We start from the raw sequence: 20,754 nt of genomic DNA on the forward strand, positions 1-20,754 counted from the left end.
TCTTGTCAATGATCTCAACGCAGCTGAGACCATAGTCACCAAGAAAACAAACTACGCCGTGAAGGACTGAAATCCTGCAGCGCCCGCATGCTCCCCCTGCTCAAGAAAGCACATATACATGCCCGTCTGAAGTTTGCCAATGAACATCTGAATGATTCATAACTATTCACCGCCCCCCCAAAGTCAATACTTTGTAGAGCCACCTTTTGCAGCAATTACAACTACAAGTCTCTTGGGGTATGTGGCTGTAAGCTTGGCACATCTTGCCATTGGGATTTATGCCCATTCTTCAAGGCAAAACTGCTCCAGCTCCTTCAAGTTAGATGGGTTCCGCTGGTGTACAGCAATCTCTAAGTCATACCACAGATTCTCAAATGGATTGCTTTCTGGGCTTTAACTAGGCCATTCCAAGACATTTAAATGTTTCCCCTTAAACCACTCGAGTGTTGCTTTAGCAGTATGCTTAGGGTCATTGTCCTGCTGGAAGGTGAACCTCCGTCCCAGTCTCAAATCTCTGGAAGACTGAAACAGGTTTCCCTCAAAAATGTCCCTGTATTTAGCGCCATCCATCATCCCTTCAATTCTGACCAGTTTCCCAGTCCCTGCCAATGAAAAACATCCCCACAGCATGATGCTGCCACCACCATGGTTCACTCTTGGCAGGCCCTCTCTTGGTAGGTTTGTTGTGGTGCCATATTCTTTAAATTTTTTAAATAAGGATTTAATGGTGCTCCGTGGGATGTTCTACGTTTCGGATATTTTTTTATAACCCAACCCTGATCTGTACTTCTCCAGAACTTTGTCCCTGACCTGTTTGGAGAGCTCCTTGGTCTTCATGGTGCTTGCTTGGTGGTGCCCCTTGCTTAGTGGTGTTGCAGACTCTGGGGACTTTCAGAACAGGTTTATATATACTGAGATCATGTGATAGATCATGTGACACTTAGATTGCACACAGGTAGACTTTATTTAACTAATTATGTGACTTCTGAAAGTAATCGGATGCACCAATCTTATTTAGGGGCTTCATAGCAAAGGGGGTGAATACATATGCACGCACCACTTTCCGTTATTAATTTCTTTTAGTTTTTTGAAAAAAGTTATTTTTTTCATTTCACTTCACCAATTTGGACTATTTTGTGTATGTCCATTACATGAAATCCAAATAAAAATCCATTTAAATTACAGGTTGTAATGCAACAAAATAGGAAAAACGCCAAGGGGGATGAATGCTTTTGCAAGGCACTGTATGCACATGTAGTGGGTAAAGCAGTATGTAAACATTATTAAAGTAACCAGTGTTCTATTATTAAAGTGACCAGTGATTCCATGTCTATGTACATAGGCAGCAGCCTCTAAGGTTCAGGGTTGAGTAACCAGGTGGTAGCCGGCTAGTGACAGTTCAGCGCAGGGTACTGGGCGGAGGCCAGCTAGTGATGACTATTTAACAGTCTGATGGCCTTGAGATAAAAGTAGTTTATCAGTCTCTGATACACCATCTAAAGTGTAATTAATAACTTCACCATGCTCAAAGGGATATTCAATGTTAGTCGTTTTTTTCTCCATCTACCAATAGGTTCCCTTCTTCGCGAGGCAATGGAAAACCTCCCTTGTATTTGTGGTTGAATCTGTGTTTGAAATTCACTTCTCGATTGAGGAACCTTACAGATAATTGTATGTGTGGGGTACAGAGATGAGGCAGTCCTTTAAAATCGTGTTAAACACTATTATTGCATACAGAGTCCATGCATCTTATTAAATGACTTGTTAAGCAAATGTTTACTCCTGAACTTTAGGAATACGTTTAGACTCAGTTTTTCCATTTTTTGTGTATAAATAATAATAATAATTCCACTTTGACATTACGGTGTGAATAATTTCTGACGGCACTGTACCGTATACAGTGCATTCGGAAAGTATTCAGACCCTTTGACTTTTCCACATTTTGTTACGTTACAGCCTTATTCTAAAATGGATTAAGTAATTTTTTCCCCTCATCAATCTACATACAATACCCCATAATGACAAAGTGAAAACAGGTTATTTAAAAAACTTAGACCTTTTGCTTTGAGACTCGAAATTGAGCTCATGTGCATCCTGTTTCCATTGATCATCCTTGAGATGTTTCTACAACTTGATTGGTGTCCACCTGTGGTAAATTCAATTGATTGGACATGATTTGGAAAGGCACACACCTGTCTATATAAGGTACCACCGTTGACAGTGCAAAAACCAATCCATAAGGTCAAAATAATTGTCCGTAGAGCTCCGAGACAGGATTGTGTCGAGGCACAGATCTGGGGAAGGGTACCAAAAAATGTCTGCAGCATTGAAGGTCCCCAAGAACACATTCTTAAATGGAAGAAGTTTGGAACCCCCAAGACTCTTCCTAGAGCTGGCCGCACAGCCAAACTGAGCAATCAGGGGAGAATGGCCTTGGTCAGGGAGGTGATCAAGAACCCGATGGTCACGCTGACAGAGCTCCAGAGTTCCTCTGTGGAGATGGGAGAACATTCCAGAAGGACAACCATCTCTGCAGCACTCCACCAATCAGGCCTTTATGGTAGAGTGGCCAGACGGAAGCCACTCCTCAGTAAAAGGCACATGACAGCCCACTTGGAGTTTGCCAAAAGACACCTAAAGGACTCTCAGACCATGAGAAACATGATTCTCTGGTCTGATTAAACCAATATTTAACTCTTTGGCCTGAATTCCAAGCGTCACGTCTGGAGGAAACCAGGCACCATCCCTACGGTGAAGCATGGTGGTGGCAGCATCATGCTGTGGGGATGTTTTTCAGCAGCAGGGACTGGGACACTAGTCAGGATCGAGGGAAAGATGAACGGAGCAAAGTACAGAGAGATCCTAGATGAAAACCTGCTCCAGAGCGCTCAGGACCTCAGACTGGGGAGAAGGTTTACCTTCCAACAGGACAACGACCCTAAGCACACAGCCAAGACAACGCAGAAGTGGCTTTGCGACAATTCTCTGAATGTCTTTGAGTGGCCCAGCCAAAGCCCGGACTTGAACCCGATCTAACATCTCTGGAGAGATCTGGAAATATCTGTGCAGCGACGCTCCCCATCCAACCTGACAGAGCTTGAGAGGATCTGAGGAGACGAATGGGAGAAACTCCCCAAATACAGGTGTGCCGAGCTTGTAGTGTCATACCCAAGAAGACTCAAGGCTGTAATCGCTGCCAAAGGTGCTTCATCAAAGTACTGAGTAAAGGGTCTGAATACTTATGTAAATGTCATATTTCATTTTTTATATATATATATACATTTGTAAACATTTCTAAAGACCTGTTTTTGCTTTGTCATTATGGGGTATTGTGTGTAGATTGATGAGGAAAAAAAACGATTTAATTCATTTTAGAATAAGGCTGTAACGTAACAAAAAGTTTATAAGGTCAAGGCGAATGCACTGTATATGAGCTCTGGAGTTGTATATAGTATGTTACTATACAGCCACTGCATTCCAATTGAGGCACTTATCAATGACCAAATCTGCCTTTTTCAACTCATATACGGGATGACAGGGGCTGTGAGTGTAAACGGCTACAGGGCTGGAGTTATTACAATGGCTCTTTCATTCATATCAACTTGACAAGATTACTATTGTCAACCCTATAAAACCTGCCATTAACTCTTTGAGGTGTACTTAGCTGCAGTATACAGTATCTGTAATTCCACACAGAGCTGTCCATTGTGAGAGCTAAGGGAGTGCTCAGGGGATTCCACCCCTGTTCAGACAGACAGACAGACAGACAGACAGACAGACAGACAGACAGACAGACAGACAGACAGACAGACAGACAGACAGACAGACAGACAGACAGACAGACAGACAGACAGACAGACAGACAGACAGACAGACAGACAGACAGACAGACAGCTGTCTGGTTCTTAATAGCAAGGCAGCAAGGCAAAGTCATTCTGAGTGAGAGCTCTTGCTCTGCCTGCCTCTCATTTGGAACGTGTCAGGCAGGCTATGTGCTCCTCTCCCTTCTCCCTACAGACATGAATACCTCTATTAATTCATTTTCCTGCCCCCTCTCCCTACCTCTCCTCTCCTGACTTCTCAGCTCTTTTCTCTGGTCTGAAAATAGATTAAAACCTGCCTTTCTCAGTCATACGGAATTAGCTCTCATCTTTACTTTGAATTTTTTATTCCCCTGTACCAAAGATGAGTTTGTTGTCTTATTGGAAATGCATTGTTGTTTTAGGCCCGTTCTATGGCCTGGTATTTTGCAGTCCCTGAAAATATGCAATCAGGCACACAGAGTCAAACACACACACACACACACACACACACACACACTGAACAGTGATCAGTGAACACTGAAGTTATGGTATGCACAGAGGGTCTGCCTCGGAGACAGGAGTTAACCTCTGACTGCTGCTGTTGCTGTGGCTTCCTCATTAGAGCCTTGGGAACAGTGGGTCTCCCGGGCAACCAATCTCTTAAAGGAAAGATTTTGAATGTTAAATTGTTTTTGTGCATCTCTGAGCGATGTTCTATCGATTCCCAAGGTCATTTCATGTTCTCATGTGTATCTGAGCTATTGCAGTTCAAGCAGCAGAAATTTGGCCGGTATGACGTAGCATTGTGATAAAGATGCTCTCACTACACTGAAAGTTAATAGGAATACGACTTTTAGATCAGGTAAACGTCTATCATACATGTCAGATTTCAATACTGGCCGATGTCATAATGCGGGAGGTTGTCTTCTCTTGAATGAACCATTGGTCATATTTTTGCAATATTACTACCTCGGGAAAAGTGTAATTTAAGAGAGTCCACAACATTTTTCCTATTTGTCTGCCTCTTCAGTCCAGGGTGCATTGCATGGTGCCGTTGCATGGCCGTTGCGAATGTCAGACTCCACTCTGCGAGGCACATCGATCTGCAGGTTCAACATGGTGAGATTGTAGACTTCTTAAATTGATAGTGCAGTTTGTTTAGGTGATTTTACAGCTAATTAGCTACTTCACAGGCTGATGTTGACTTGGGTATTATTATTTCCTGGTTGCTCAAATTCTAATAGTTCGCCTAATTTCAGTTTATGTGACAAAACAAGCAAGTATAGTGTAGAGAATCATTGTACCATCTAAACCACTGTGAAATATATTTTCCATAACCAAAAATATTGTATTTTCAGCTGTTTGAAGCTGGTGTACAAAACTGAAATAAAAAACAAGAGGTATAGAAATAGTGCACATTGAACATATCTACCACTTCTTAGACTTGCTTTCAATAAGAATGACAGATCTATAACTCACATTTCTATGTGCATTTTATCAGGGAGCCCAAAAAGCTATACTGTATATTGTAGCTTTAACACAGTAAATTATAGGAATGAGTGGTTTTGGGTGGAATTTTCCTTTAACGAGGCAGCAGGCTGACCCTCCTGGCCAGATCCAACGATCAAACGCCAGCACAGTACTGCTCTCTCCATCAGAACTCTCTGCCTCAGACACACTGCCAGTCAGGCCTGACTCTGAGCTGGAAACACAGACGGGACAGGGCTTCTCAGGCTCTCTCAGGCTCTGCTCTCCCATTTCAGTCTTGGCAGGCCAGGCAGGCTCACTGTTACAGTGGAGCTGGATCCCATCTTCAATAAGATGCTGCACTTCAGCATAGTTTTTGCTGACTTATCCATCATTGCTCCTGTCAAGGTTTACAATTTCTATGCCAATTTACAGCTACAGATCTATTGTGCTCTGGTCTCATGGTGATAATACCAGAGTTGTGATCCAACTGTCTTGACACTGTAGACCTTTTTCAGACAGTAAAGCTGGTGACAGAGTGATATAATTGTGATTGTTAGGTGAAGTTGATCCCTCAAATGTTAGTTTGAGATTTTCTAGCCCAAATGGCAATGTTCTTTGTTGTTGAAGACGGAGTTTGATTTCAGATTTGGGAGTTTGGATGTCTATCACAGTGAAACCAGAAATAATGAGTCTGCAAAACCCCAGTCTTGCACCATTGTTTAATAAGAAATAACTTGACTTAGTTTATTAATTTTTCCAAGTAGCCTTCCCTAACACGTAGAAGAATGGGAATTCTTGCTTTCAAGACTTCTGTCTTCTCGCCTCCCGAGTGGCGCAGCCGTCTAAGGCACTGCATCGCAGTGCTAGAGGTGTCACTACAGACCTGGGTTAGATCCCAGGCTGTATCACAACTGGCCGTGATGGGGAGTCCCACAAGGCGGCGCACAATTGGCCCAGCGTCGTCCGGGTTAGGGGAGGGTTTGGCCGGGGGGCTTTACTTGACTCATCGCGCTCTAGCGACTCCTTTCGCGGGCCGGGCGCCTGCAGGCTGACTTCGGTCATCGGTTGAACGGTGTTTCCTCCGACACATTGGTGCGGCTGGCTTCCGGTTAAGCGGGCGGGTGTTAAGAAGCGCGGTTTGGCGTGTCATGTTTTGGAGGACGCATGACTCGACCTTCGCCTCCCGAGCCCATTGGGGAGTTGCAGCGATGAGACAAGATTGAAAAAGGGGGTAAAATACAAAAATATTAAAATACTTCTGTCTTCTGTGCATTGAGGTGTGTACTTCTTTCCTCCAGGGTAGAATATTTCCTGTTAGCTCCTTTATTCCCTAGCATGACTTAGGAAACGTGAAGGGTCGCCCCCAGGTGGTGAAGGTAGGAAACAACACAGGGGCCCCACAAGGGTGCGTGCTCAGCCCCCTCCTGTCCCTGTTCAACCATGACTGCACGCCTCCATCTCAATCATCAAGTTTGCAGACGACACAACAGTAGTAGGCCTGATAACCAACAATGACGAGACAGCCTACAGGGAGGAGGTGAGGGCCCTGGCGGAGTGGTGACAGGAAAACAACCTCTCCCTCAACGTCAACAAAATGAAGGAGCTGATCGTGGTCGTCAGGAAACAGCAGAGGGAGCACGCCCCTATCCACATTGACGGGACCACAGTGGAGAAGGTGAAAAGCTTCAAGTTCCTCGACGTACACATCACTGACAATCTGAAATGGTCCACCCACACACCAAACAGCACCTCTTCAACCTTAGGAGGCTGATGAAATTCGGCTTGGCCCCTAAGACCTGCACAAACTTTTACAGATGCTCAATTGAGAGCATCCTCTTGGGCTGTATCACCGCCTGGTACAGCAACTGCTCCGCCCGCATCCGCAGGGCTCCCCAGAATGTGGTGTGGTCTGCCCAACGCATCACCGGGGGCACACTGCCTGCCCTCCAGGACACCTACAGCACCCGATGTCACAGGAAGGCCAAAAAGATCATCACGAACATCAACCACCCGAGACACGGCCTGTTCACCCCACTATCATCCAGAAGGCAAAGTCAGTACAGGTGCATCAAAGCTGGGACTGAGAGACTGAAAAACAGCTTCTATCTCAAGGCCATCAGACTGTTAAAAAGCCATCACTAGCCGGCTACCACCCGGTTACTCAACCCTGTACTTTAGAGGCTGCTGCCCTATGTACATAGACATGGAACACTGGTCACTTTAATAATGGAACACTAGTCACTTTAATAATGTTTACATACTGTTTTACTCATTTCATATGTATATACTGTATTCTAATCTACTGTATTTTAGTCAATGCCACTCCGACATTGCTCGTCCTAATATTTATATATTTCTTAATTCCATGATTTTACTTTTAGATTTGTGTGTATTGTTGTGAATTGTTAGACACTACTGCACTGTTGGAGCTAGGAACACAAGCATTTAGCTACACCCACAATAACATCTGCTAAATATGTGTATGTGACCAATAACATTTTATTTTATTTTGATTTGATTTGATCCGTTATTAGAGTTCTAGAGTTCCTGAGATGAGGTGAGCAACTGCCTTTCTGAGTGGAGGATGTGTGTGTATTTAGCCCTGCTGCATCGTAAGGCAGGTTACGTTTGACTTCACAGTGGCTCAGAGAGCTGGCTAATCGAGGTGTAACCGCTGGTGTCAATTTATGCTGCGTCCAGATCTTTCCTTGGTAATTAAACCTCGGGAGGATGTGACAGCTCCTTATGTAATATTTCCCAGGAGGCTGTGGCTAAACGGCAGCATCAGCGGCCCCACTCTAGCTCTGCGGTCGGGGGGAGAGAGAGGAGCATTTCACACTCCTTGTCTTCCCCATTCTCCAGGTCAGACACATGATAGGGGGCCACTTGGATTGCGTTGTCACGCCACATTTTGGCTGTCTGCATTTATGGAAACATTAGTGCTTTTGTGTTTTTTTCTTCTGTTGGTTGATCTAAATGGCCCCATATTGATCAACTCATTTCCCTTTCAGTCTCATGTCAGTTCTACTTGTCAATGCTGTCCTTTCTTCTGGCTGATCTTCAAAGTGGTTGAGATATTGATTATTGTGTATTTCCCTTTCTCAAAGTTATTCTTAAAGTGTTTTTTAAAGCTGCAATAGGTAACTTTTTGGGCGACCCGACCAAATTCACATTGAAAGCAAGTCTAAGAAGTGGTAGATCTGTTCTATGTGTGCTATTTCTATGCTTCCCGTTCTTCAGTTTCGTTTTTGTGTATTTTACTTTTGGTTTTGTACACCAGCTTCAAACAGCTTGAAATACAATATTTTGAGTTATGGAAAATATATTTCACAGCGGTGTAGATGATACAATGATTCTCTACACTATATTTGCTTGTTTTATCACATAAACTGAAATGAGGCAAACTGTTAGAATTTTTGCAACAAGGAAATGGCGGAGTGATTTTTCTCCATAGTGTACCTTTAAAGTCAAATGTTATTTGTCACATGCACTGAATATAACAGGAAAGGGGGATACATAGTCAGTTGTACAACTGAATGCATTAATCTGAAATGTGTCTTCCGCATTTAACCCAACCACTCTGAATCAGACAGGTGCGGAGGCCTGCCTGAATCGACATCCACGGCACCCGGGGAATAGTGAATTAACTGCCTTGCTCAGGGGAAGACCGACATATTTTTACCCTGTCGGCTCAGACATTTAATCCAGAAACCTTTCGGTTACTGACCCAACACTCCTACCTGCCAGGCTACCTGCCGCCAGGTGTAGACCTTACAGTGAAATGCTTACTTACAAGCCCTTAACCAACAATGCAGTTTTAAGAAAATAGAGTTAAGAAAATATTTACTAAATAAACTAAAGAAAAAAGAAAAAAAGAAAGTGACACAATAAAATAACATTAATGAGGTTATATACAGGGGGTACCGGTACCGAGTCAATGTGCGGGGGTACAGGTTAGTCGAGGTCATTTTTACATGTAGGTAGGGGTAAAGTGACTATGCACAGATAATAAACAGCGAGTACCAGCAGTGTAAAAACAAAGGGTCTGCAAATAGTCTGGGTGGCCATTTGATTAATTGTTCAGCAGTCTTATGGCTTGGGGGTAGAAGGTGTTAAGGAGCCTTTTGGACCTAGACTTGGCGCTCCGGAGAGAACAGTCTATGACTTGGCTGACTGGAGTCTTTGACCATTTTTGGGCCTTCCTCTGACACCGCCTAGTATATAGGTCCTGGATGGCAGGAAGCTTGTCCCCAGTGATGTACTGGGCTGTACGCATTACCCTCTATAACGCCTTACGGTCGGATGCTGAGCAGTTGTCATACCAGGCGGTGATGCAACCGGTCAGGATGCTCTCGATGGTGCAGCTGTAGAACATTTTGAGGATCTGGGGACCCATGCCAAATCTTTTCAGTCTCCTCAGGGGGAAAAGGCATTGTCGTGTCCTCTTCACGACTTTCTTGGTGTGTTTGGACAGCCCTATAGGCTGTCTCATCATTGTCGGTGATCAGGCCTACCACCGTTGTGTCATCAGCAAACTTAATGATGGTGTTGGAGTCGTGCTTGGCCACGCAGTCGTAGGCGAACAGGGAGTACAGGAGTGGACTAAGCACCCACCCCTGAGGGGCCCCGGTGTTAAAGATCAGCGTGGCAGATGTGTTGTTGCCTATCCTTACCACCTGGGGGTGGCCCGTCAGGAAGTCCAGGATCCAGTTGCAGAGGGAGGTGTTTAGTCCCAGGGTCCTTAGCTTAGTGATGAGCTTTGTGGGCACTATGGTGTTGAACGCTGAGTTGTAGTCAATGAACAGCATTCTCACATCGGTGTTCCTTTTGTCCAGGTGGGAAAGGGCAGTTTGGAGTGCGATTGAGATTGCGTCATCTGTGGATCTGTTGGGGCTGTATGCGAATTGGAGTGGGTCTAGGGTTTCCGGGATGATGGTGTTGATGTGAGCCATGACCAGCATTTCAAAGCACTTAATGGCTACCGACGTGAATGCTAGGGGGTGGTAGTCATTTAGGCAGGTGACCTTCGCTTTCTTGGGCACAGGGACTATTGTGGTCTGCTTGAAACATGTAGGTATTACAGACTCGGTCAGGGAGAGGTTGAACATGTCAGTGAAGACACTTGCCAGTTGGTCTGCACATGCTCTGAGTACACATCCTGGTAATACATCTGGCCCCGCGGCCTTGTGAATGTTGACCTGTTTAAAGGTGTTGCTCACATCGGCTACGGAGAGAGCGTGATCACACAGTCGTGCGGAACAGCTGGTGTACTCATGCATGCTTCAGTGTTGCTTGCCTCGAAGCGAGCATAAAATACATTTAGCCCGTCTCGTAGGCTCGCGTCACTGGGCTGCTCGCGGATGGGTTTCCCGTTGTAGTCCGTAATAGTTTGCATGCCCTGCCACATCCGACAAGTGTCAGAGCAGGTGTAGTAAGATTCAATCTTAGTCCTGTATTGACGCTTTGCCTGTTTGATGGTTCGTCTGAGGGCATAGCGGGGTTTTCTTATAAGCATCCTGCTCTTTGAAAGCGGCAGCTCTAGCCTTTAGCTCGGTGCGGATGTTGCCTGTAATCCATGGCTTCTGGTTGGGATATGTACGTACGGTCATTGTGGGGACAACGTCGTCAATGCACTTATTGATAAAGCTGGTGACTGAGGTGGTATACTCCTCAATGCCATTGGATGAATCCCGGAACATTTTCCAGTCTGTGCTAGCAAAACAGTCCTGTAGCGTAGCATCCGTGTCATCTGACCACTTCCGTATTGAGCGAGTCACTGGTACTTCCTGCTTTAGTTTTTGCTTGTAAGCAGGAATCAGGAGGATATAATTACAGTCAGATTTGCCAAATGGAGGGCGAGGGAGAGCTTTGTACCTGTCTCTGTGTGTGGAGTAAAGGTGGTCTAGAGTTTTTTTCCTCTGGTTGCACATGTGACATGCCTGTAGAAATTAAGTAAAACGGATTTAAGTTTGCCTTTATTAAAGTCCCCGGCCAATAGGAGCACAGCTTCTGGATGACCATTTTCTTGTTTGTTTATGGCCTTATACAGCTCGTTGAATGCAGTCTTAGTGCCAGCATCGGTTTGTGGTGGTAAATAGACGGCTACAAAAAATATAGATGAAAACTCTCTTGGTAGATAGTGTGGTCTACAGTTTATCATGAGGTACTCTACCTCAGGTGAGCAATACCTCGAGACTACCTTAATTTTAGACATTGCGTACCAGCTGTTATTGACAAATAGACACACACCCCCACCCCTCGTCTTACCAGACGTAGCTGTTCTGTCCTGCCGATGCACAGAAAACCCAGCCAACTGTATATATTATCCATGTCGTTGTTCAGCCAGATATTACAGTTTTTAATGTCCCGTTGGTAGGATAGTCTCGAACGGAGCTCATCCAGTTTATTCTCCAGTGATTGCACGTTGGCTAATAGAACAGATGGTAGATGCAGGTTACCCACTCGCTGACGAATTCTCCCAAGGTACCCTGATCTCCGCCCACTGTGTTTCCTTATTTTCTTAATGCGAATGACAGGGATTTTTACCTTGTCTGGGAGCAACATTATATTATTCGCGTCCAACTCATTAAATAAAACATCTTTGTCCAGTTCGAGGTGGGTAATCGCTGTTCTGATATCCAGAAGCTATTTTTGGTCGTAAGAGATTGTACCACCAACATTATGTACAAAATAAGTTACAAACAATGCAAAAAAACACACAAAATAGCACAATTGGTTAGGAGCCCGTAAAGCGGCAGCCATCCCCTCTGGCGCCAGTTAGTTTTTCATGTTAGAAGCTTGTGATTGTACAGTTCAAACCCTCCCTTCTCATCTTTCTCTCTCTCAGGCAGGAATGATCCGTATGGGGAAGGAGGAGTTCTTCATCGAGCCCCTGGTGCGTGGAGGGGGTCTGACGGGGGAGGAGAGCGGAGACGGACGACATCACATTGTTTATCGCTCCTCTGCCATTAAGAGGCCCCCTGTCAATCAAACAGCAGACTCTCACCCCAGAGGTAAAAGGAACTTCAGATACACCTCTACAGAATCCACATGATTTTCCTGACTGTCAGGAGACATGATGAAACTCCTTCATAGGTCATTATCATCTGTAACTTTAGAGTGCTGAATGCAGATAAGCCTTATGGGATTTCTGGGTTTAATATATGAGCTGCTCTGTCAGATTATTGTCCTTCATTTTGAAATATGAAACAGTTATGAAAGACTTGTCTCCTAGACATTCCATTTGTATCCCTCTTGGGATATACTGTATGTTGAAATGGCAGTGAACTTTGCTTTATTGTGCAGAGAGAAAACAAATGTATAAATCTCCATATCCTCCAAGTTCTCCTGGTCCAGCCTGATGAACACTATGGATGCTATCCAGAGAAAGCATCCTATTCCACATTTGTTTATTCAGATTTTTTGTGTTTCCTGATTCTATAATCTAATATTTAGTTCACTGTATACATAACCTGTCATGACTCCACATGTAAATACACAAAAGCGTGCGCTCTCTGGCATGCCTCTACTAAGCAAATCAAACTGGAGGATAGTTCAACACCCTTGTTTGACAAAGCAAAGGCTACTAAACTCGAATGAACCAAATGTCCTACTTTCTATTGTCTCTCTACAGTGTACAGCCATTGGACTTTGTAAAATTGTGATAAAGCATTCTCACTGGATGGAAACAGTACAGTATGGTGCAATGTTCCTTTCTCTCAAGTCCCCCCCCCCCCCCTCCCCCCCATTTGACCCTGTCCGTTCCTAAAGTGTCCCAAAACTCCACTGACAGAGCAGGAAGATACAGTACACTGAGTGGGTGGATAAAGACAAGGAATAAAGTTATAAAAGGGAATCACATGTCACTTCAGTTCCAGCAGCGGAGCTCAGCCTGAAGATATTGGGAGGCTAGACTTGCTTCTCAGTCACTTCAAATTTGTAGTTTATTTGTCAGAGTAGTTCTACTGTCTACTCTAAAAGATGATACGAAAGGCAGATGTATTCCACTTGGATTGTTATATACAAATTCTCATAACACAAATGCACACACTCTCACACAATTTATATAAACGTAAAGAACACCAATACACACACATACAGTACACACATAATTGTATGAACATCTATAGGGGGAACTGGTAGAGATACAGGAGAGACACCCTCATGATGGACTTTGGCGACATCAGCTGGAATGTGTGGATTGGATTAAAAGCTCAGATGTAGTCGCACAAATCCATCAGAGGCGGTTCGGTCGCAGCCAAGACGAGCTGCAGCCAGGCTACTCCTATGTGGCAGGACTGAGTGCTGATGGGATATTAGCCCACAGTAAACTAAACTCCTCCAGTGGAGGAGAGCATGGTTGATCTAGAGCAGAATCTAGATGGACCTTGTAGTTCAAGAGAATGATAAGGACATTAAGTAAAAATTAACATTAAGAGCGCTATTCAATCAGATCCGCATATCGGTTATTTTGGCAGTGTCGGAGGTGGAACTGCGTTAGAACTGTCAAATTATTATACCTAAAGCGGACATTGCCATTGGCTGCACGGAGTCTTATTAAGAGAAATCCCATGCGGCCTTGTTTACATGTTTGAACACTGGAATGTGAGATGTAATCTACACCTCGAATAGGATGATAGAAATCCTAATTATTTAGTTGAATGATTTTTCAATTTGAGCGTAATTATTTCTATATGGCCTTTTTTTCATTTCATTCTAACGCAAGAGGGGCGGGCTTCGTGACAATGATCGCAAGAGCAGCTGCTCCAAAGCAGTTCCACCTCCGACACCACCAAAACATCCGCTATAAGGGTGTCTGCTATCGTCGGTTAACGCTTGATCTGATTGAATCTACGCCTAAAAGTTTGTTCCTAATTAAAATAAAATAAAAGGAAACAGGCACATTTTATTTGAGGTGTAACATTTTGTGACATAGCTATCTTGAGGAGCCATTGTCCAAGGATGTTTACTATTAGATTGTATTTCTCATTTTCTGGGATGCCTTCCATTTTACATCATGCACATAGATTTCACTAACTAATCAAGGATTATTTTCCATCACCTCAAATGAATAACTAATTTTCAGGCAGACTGAAACATTCATAAACATCATTTCATAATCACTCAAAAACAATGACAACATTTCACAGTATTCATTCTGATCTGAGGAAGAGGTCCTGTTCATGGCAGAGGGATTCCCCTTTGACTTTCCATATAGCAGTGGTCCTTCCATAGACAATCTCCGAATTGCTTATCATTGCATATCTCTGCATACCATTGCTCTGTAGACTGCTGAGGTGATTCAAGCCTTCTAACTTGAGTGCATTGTCTTACGTCAGGTGGCGGCACTCCTATCTGATGCAAGACAGAGTGAACTCATTCATGGCAAGAGTAGGTGAACTATTTCTGAGGGTTTAGTAATGTTCTCCTGTAATAGCCATGCAGCAGGGAGTGATTTTGAATGCGTCAAAGAAGTGCTGCTGTATATCCTGGTCACCCTTAATATCCAGTTACCCTACAAACACATAGTCATGCCTCATACTAGAGGTGGCGGAGACCTTGCATTACTTCTACGTACTGTGTGTGTAGCTAAGAGTGTGTGTGTGTGTGTACATGTGTGTGTATGTGCATGCCTGCACGTGTATGTGTATGTCTTCATGTGTCTGTATGTCTTTGTTTCACCACCCCACACGTTTTTCATTGAAAGTCATCCCCTGAAATAAAAACATTCCGTTTGTTTTTTCACTAATGTTGGATGGTGAACGTGTTTTTTTTACAGACGTCCCTGGTTCTCTCTGTCTGTACAAAGTGCTGTGCTGTCTTAAATGATCTGACTACATCTTGTTTAGTCGTTTGGGTTTTGTATACTGCATCCCATAACACATTTCCTTTATTTCACTGCAGCATACATTTTTGTATTTGGCTGTCATGTCAGTGTTCAAATCACATTGGAGGCGTTGTCCCCTGAATGTGGAGCTAGCCTGTGTCTGATGCGGAGGATCAGTTGAGTGACAGAGGTGGGACCTTGGGTAACCCAGAGAAGGTTTAGGATTCTAAACACATCTGGATGGGATTTGGCTGCGGGCAGCAACGGAAAGGGGAAGGATAGTGTGACCACAGACTGATGCCTTGTTTTAAGATCCGCTCAGAGAGAAAACAACATCAAGAATCACTTCATCTTGCGTAGACGTGATCTTGAAATGCTTTTCCCTTGCACCTGAATCCTTTCACTTCACATTCAGATTGAAAGCAGCTGAGCCAGCATACCTCATGAGACCACCCTCATCCAGGGTGACCTTTGTGGTGTGTGTACCATTTAGATTTTGCATTGTCACTGAAATGTTCCCAGAGGCCCCTAAGGCTAAGTACCTGCCTCAAGGGCACAACCTCCACAGTCCCACCTGGGGTTACAGCTAACAGCATTAGAACTGCACCAGGCACCATACTATTTATACTTGAAGTATAGACTTTTGTCCCGTGTGGCTTAGTTGGTAGAGCATGGCACTTGCAACGCCAGGGTTGTAGGTTTGATTCCCACGGGGGACCAGTACGAACAACTATAAAAATGTATGCACTCACTACTGTAAGTCACTCTGGATAAGAGTGTCTGCTAAATGACTTAAATGTAAGTAGCCCAGACACTCCAATAAAAAACACCTGTTGTTGAATGCTTTCTATTCAACCGTTTTATCATTTGAAAGCGTTATCATGTCTCAATTCACACTTCTCATCTGTGTGTAATATGAGGGGTCCTTGAGGACTGCTACTGGGAAGCCCAGTATTAAAGCTCACCAGCATCGACACAGTATCTATCAACACTAATGAGGAGTCAATGTCCACAGTCAGTATAGAAACCCAGAGCACGTGACCCACCCGCCTTTGTATCAATCTATTTATAGTCATTGGCAGAGAACATTGTTGTTCTTCGAAGGCTATACCCTTGAAATATGATGACTTTGTTTTTTTTAAGTCCGTGTCAGCTGACATTGTGATACTTTCTATAATGGGTGAGCAGCAGCGTCCATTCTAGCTCAGGGTGCCTGTGTTCGAACATGCTGAGTTCTGTTTTTGATGGGCTGGAATAGAAATGGGGCCCAGGTGTGAGAATGTAACCTGAGCAATGGGTGTTTTTTCCACTGTTCCCACGCTTCACATCCCAAGCTGCTTGGATTGCCAGGTTTCCTCCATCTATTCCAATGCTTCGATCAAGAGTTCACGAAGAGAGAACTCATACCATTGTTTTATGGCAGGACAGCCTGGAAGTGCGTACAAAGACACAATGCTTTAAGATGTATTATTGTAATATTGAGGAGCAATAATGTCATTTTAAATATAGATAAATACTTTTTTTTCGTGGAATATATTACCTTTTTCTTCACCCTTAATATTATCTTTCATATTTTATAAATCTAGATACATCTTCTACATGTTTGGCCAGAGATATATATTTTTTTTTTTTACAGTGACCTAATGTATCTCCTCCAGTTTCCCTATTAGAAGTTCGTAAAATATAAATCTCCCATTTATTAATGAGATTTACTGCCTACAGCATATGAGTTCCTGTACGGTGGCCAGGCAGCAGTAGGGCTGTTCCAGCTCTCTGTCCTCTAACCACCCTGTCTGTCTATGAATCAGACATAAATCTGATCCTGTAATGAACCTGAGGAGATTGTTTATTGAGAAGGACACATAATAAATGATCAAATAAAGATGTTTACCGCTTGAAAGGGGAGCTTTCTAAAAAATATGACTGGCCTTATGTGAACCCTATTAATTTGTTATTAGTCTGAGTTTTATATGTCACTTCTGAGCCAATGGAATTTACTTTATCATAATAGAAAATTCAAGAGCACCCCTGTCATCATCCAGGCTCTATTTAAATGTGCAGGATTTATACATGCTTTTTGTGTCATTGAAATTGTATTGGCAATTGCAGTACAGTAGAGCATCATTGTTTCCCCTATTGTTGCCACCACTGCAAAAATGATGATGTAATTTTCTTTTTATATACAGTTCCTGTCAAAAGTTTGGACACACCTACTCATTCCATGGTTTTTCTTTATTTTTACTATTTTTTACATTGTAGAATAATGGTGAAGACATCCAAACTATGACATAACACATATGGAATCATGTAGTAACCAAAAAAGTGTTAAACAAATCAAAATATATTTTATATTTGAGATTCTTCAAAGTAGCCACCCTTTGCCTTGATGACAGCTTTGCACACTCTTGGCATTCTCTCAACCAGCTTCATGAGGTAGTCACCTGGAATGCATTTCAATTAATAGGTGTGCCTTGTTAAAAGTTAATTTGTAGAATTTATTTCCTTCTTAATGCGTTTGAGCCAATCAGTTGTGTTGTGACAAGGTAGGGGTGGTATACAGAAGATAGCCCTATTTGGTAAATGACCAAGTCCATATTATGGCAGGAACAGCTCAAATAAGCAAAGAGAAATTACAGTCCATCATTACTTTAAGACATGAAGGTCAGTCAATGTGGAAGATTTCAATAACTTTTAAAGTTTCTTCAAGTGCAGTCGCAAAAACCATCAAGCACTATAATGAAACTGGCTCTCATGAGGACTGCCACAGGAAAGGAAGACCCAAAGTTACCTCTGCTGCAGAGGATAAGTTCATTAGAGTTACCAGCCTCAGAAATTTCAGCCCAAATAAATGCTTCACAGAGTTAAAGTAACAGACACATCTCAACATCAACTGTTCAGAGGAGACTGCATGAATCAGGCCTTCATGGTCGAATTGCTGCAAAGAAACCACTACTAAAGGACACCAATAATAAGAAGAGACTTGCTTGGGCCAAGAAACACAAGCAATGGACATTAGACCGGTGGAAATCTGTCCTTTGGTCTGATGAGTCAAAATTTGAGATATTTGGTTCCAACTGCCGTGTCTTTGTGAGACGCAGAGTTGGTAAACAGATTATCTCTGCATGTGTGGTTCCCACCATGAAGCATGGAGGAGGAGGTGTGATGGTGTGGGGGTGCTTTGCTGGTGACACTGTCTGTGATTGATTTTGAATTCAAGGCACACTTAACGAGCATAGCTACCACAGCATTCTGCAGCGATACGCCATCCCATCTGGTTTGCGCTTAGTGGGACTATCATTTGTTTTTAAAAAGGACAATGACCCAACACACCTCCAGGCTATTTGACCAAGTGATGGAGTAGAAAATAGTAAAAACGAAGAAAAACCGTTGAATGAGTAGGTGTGTCCAAACTTTTGACTAGTACTGTATACAGTGGGGAAAAAAAGTATTTAGTCAGCCACCAATTGTGCAAGTTCTCCCACTTAAAAAGATGAGAGAGGCCTGTAATTTTCATCATAGGTACACGTCAATTATGACAGACAAATTCAGAAAAGAAAATCCAGACAATCACATTGTAGGATTTTTTATGAATTTATTTGCAAATTATGGTGGAAAATAAGTATTTGGTCACCTACAAACAAGCAAGATTTCTGGCTCTCACAGACCTGTAACTTCTTCTTTAAGAGGCTCCTCTGTCCTCCACTCGTTACCTGTATTAATGGCACCTGTTTGAACTTGTTATCAGTATAAAAGACACCTGTCCACAACCTCAAACAGTCACACTCCAAACTCCACTATGGCCAAGACCAAAGAGCTGTCAAAGGACACCATAAACAAAATTGTAGACCTGAACCAGGCTGGGAAGACTGAATCTGCAATAGGTAAGCAGCTTGGTTTGAAGAAATCAACTGAGGGAGCAATTATTAGGAAATGGAAGACATACAAGACCACTGATAATCTCCCTCGATCTGGGGCTCCACGCAAGATCTCACCCCGTGGGGTCAAAATGATCACAAGAACGGTGAGCAAAAATCCCAGAACCACACGGGGGGACCTAGTGAATGACCTGCAGAGAGCTGGGACCAAAGTAACAAAGCCTACCACCAGTAACACACTACGCCGCCAGGGACTCAAATCCTGCACTGCCAGACGTGTCCCCCTGCTTGTCCAGGCCCATCTGAAGTTTGCTAGAGTGCATTTGGATGATCCAGAAGAGGATTGGGAGAATGTCATATGGTCAGATGAAACCAAAATAGAACTTTTTGGTAAAAACTCAACTCGTCGTGTTTGGAGGACAAAGAATGCTGAGTTGCATCCAAAGAACACCATACCTACTGTGAAGCATGGGGTGGAAACATCATGCTTTGGGGCTGTTTTTCTGCAAAGGGACCAGGACGACTGATCCGTGTAAAGGAAAGAATGAATGGGGCCATGTATCGTGATATTTTGAGTGAAAACCTCCTTCCATCAGCAAGGGCATTGAAGATGAAACGTGGCTGGGTCTTTCAGCATGACAATGATCCCAAACACACCGCCCGGGCAACGAAGGAGTGGCTTCGTAAGAAGCATTTCAAGGTCCTGGAGTGGCCTAGCCAGTCTCCAGATCTCAACCCCATAGAAAATCTTTGGAGGGAGTTGAAAGTCTGTGTTGCCCAGCGACAGCCCCAAAACATCACTGCTCTAGAGGAGATCTGCATGGAGGAATGGGCCAAAATACCAGCAACAGTGTGTGAAAACCTTGTGAAGACTTACAGAAAACGTTTGACCTGTGTCATTGTCAACAAAGGGTATATAACAACGTATTGAGAAACTTTTGTTATTGACCAAATACTTATTTTCCACCATAATTTGCAAATAAATTCATTACAAATCCTACAATGTGATTTTCTGGAATTTTTTTTCTCATTTTGTCTGTCATAGTTGACGTGTACCTATGATGAAAATTACAGGCCTCTCTCATCTTTTTAAGTGGGAGAACTTGCACAATTGGTGGTTGACTAAATACTTTTTTTCCCCACTGTATGTGACTGATCGGCTCGATTCGGTCTTATGTAGCAAAATTTGAAATTGTGTTTTTTACATTGGATAAAAGTAAAGACTCAGAGCGAGAAAATGGTATGTCATACACTACAGTTGAGGAACAATGGGAAAGTAATTCTGCTTTGAAAGTTGATAAACTTGTAACCTCACTTTTGAGAAAATGGCCCTTGAATGTTTTGGTACGCCTACTGAAGAGCTCTTCTTGTCTACACCCAATTAGCATCGTTCACACCGTCTTAAGCCTTAGCCCCACCCATCTCTTTAAAGATTCACATGTGAGGCCATGTGCTAAACAGACTGTGTACGGTAGTGAGTGTACTAAACAACCAAAGATTTCAAGACTAAAGGCTGGTTTATACTACGTCTATCGACACGTCTGTATGTAGTTGTCACAGTGACATCATGAACATTCTATTGTCATGTGACATCAAACTTGTCATTATGAAAAAGTAGCTATAAACACAAAAACTACAGGCTCCATGACATGAGTAGCCTGGTGGTCCAAAATAGCATAACTGGTGTATTTTAAAACCAATAAACTCATCCGTATAAAAATGCATTTTGTATATATCAATCTAGCAAACCAGCCAACTAAAAACAACTTTCTAAATAATG

General features: G+C 43.2%; 1 protein-coding gene across 1 annotated transcript in view; it reads left to right on the forward strand.

Moving 5' to 3' along the window:
• LOC311142142 (A disintegrin and metalloproteinase with thrombospondin motifs 2-like) overlaps nt 1-20,754 on the forward strand; it is an 85,065-nt gene that overhangs the window by 17,039 nt on the left and 47,272 nt on the right. The window contains 1 exon segment of the mRNA XM_084177734.1: nt 12,121-12,286. Coding sequence (XP_084033860.1) covers nt 12,121-12,286 — 166 coding nt within the window.

Source organism: Coregonus lavaretus, assembly GCF_964263955.1.
Source record: "Coregonus lavaretus genome assembly, chromosome: 15".
Classification (NCBI taxonomy): Eukaryota; Metazoa; Chordata; class Actinopteri; order Salmoniformes; family Salmonidae; genus Coregonus; species Coregonus lavaretus.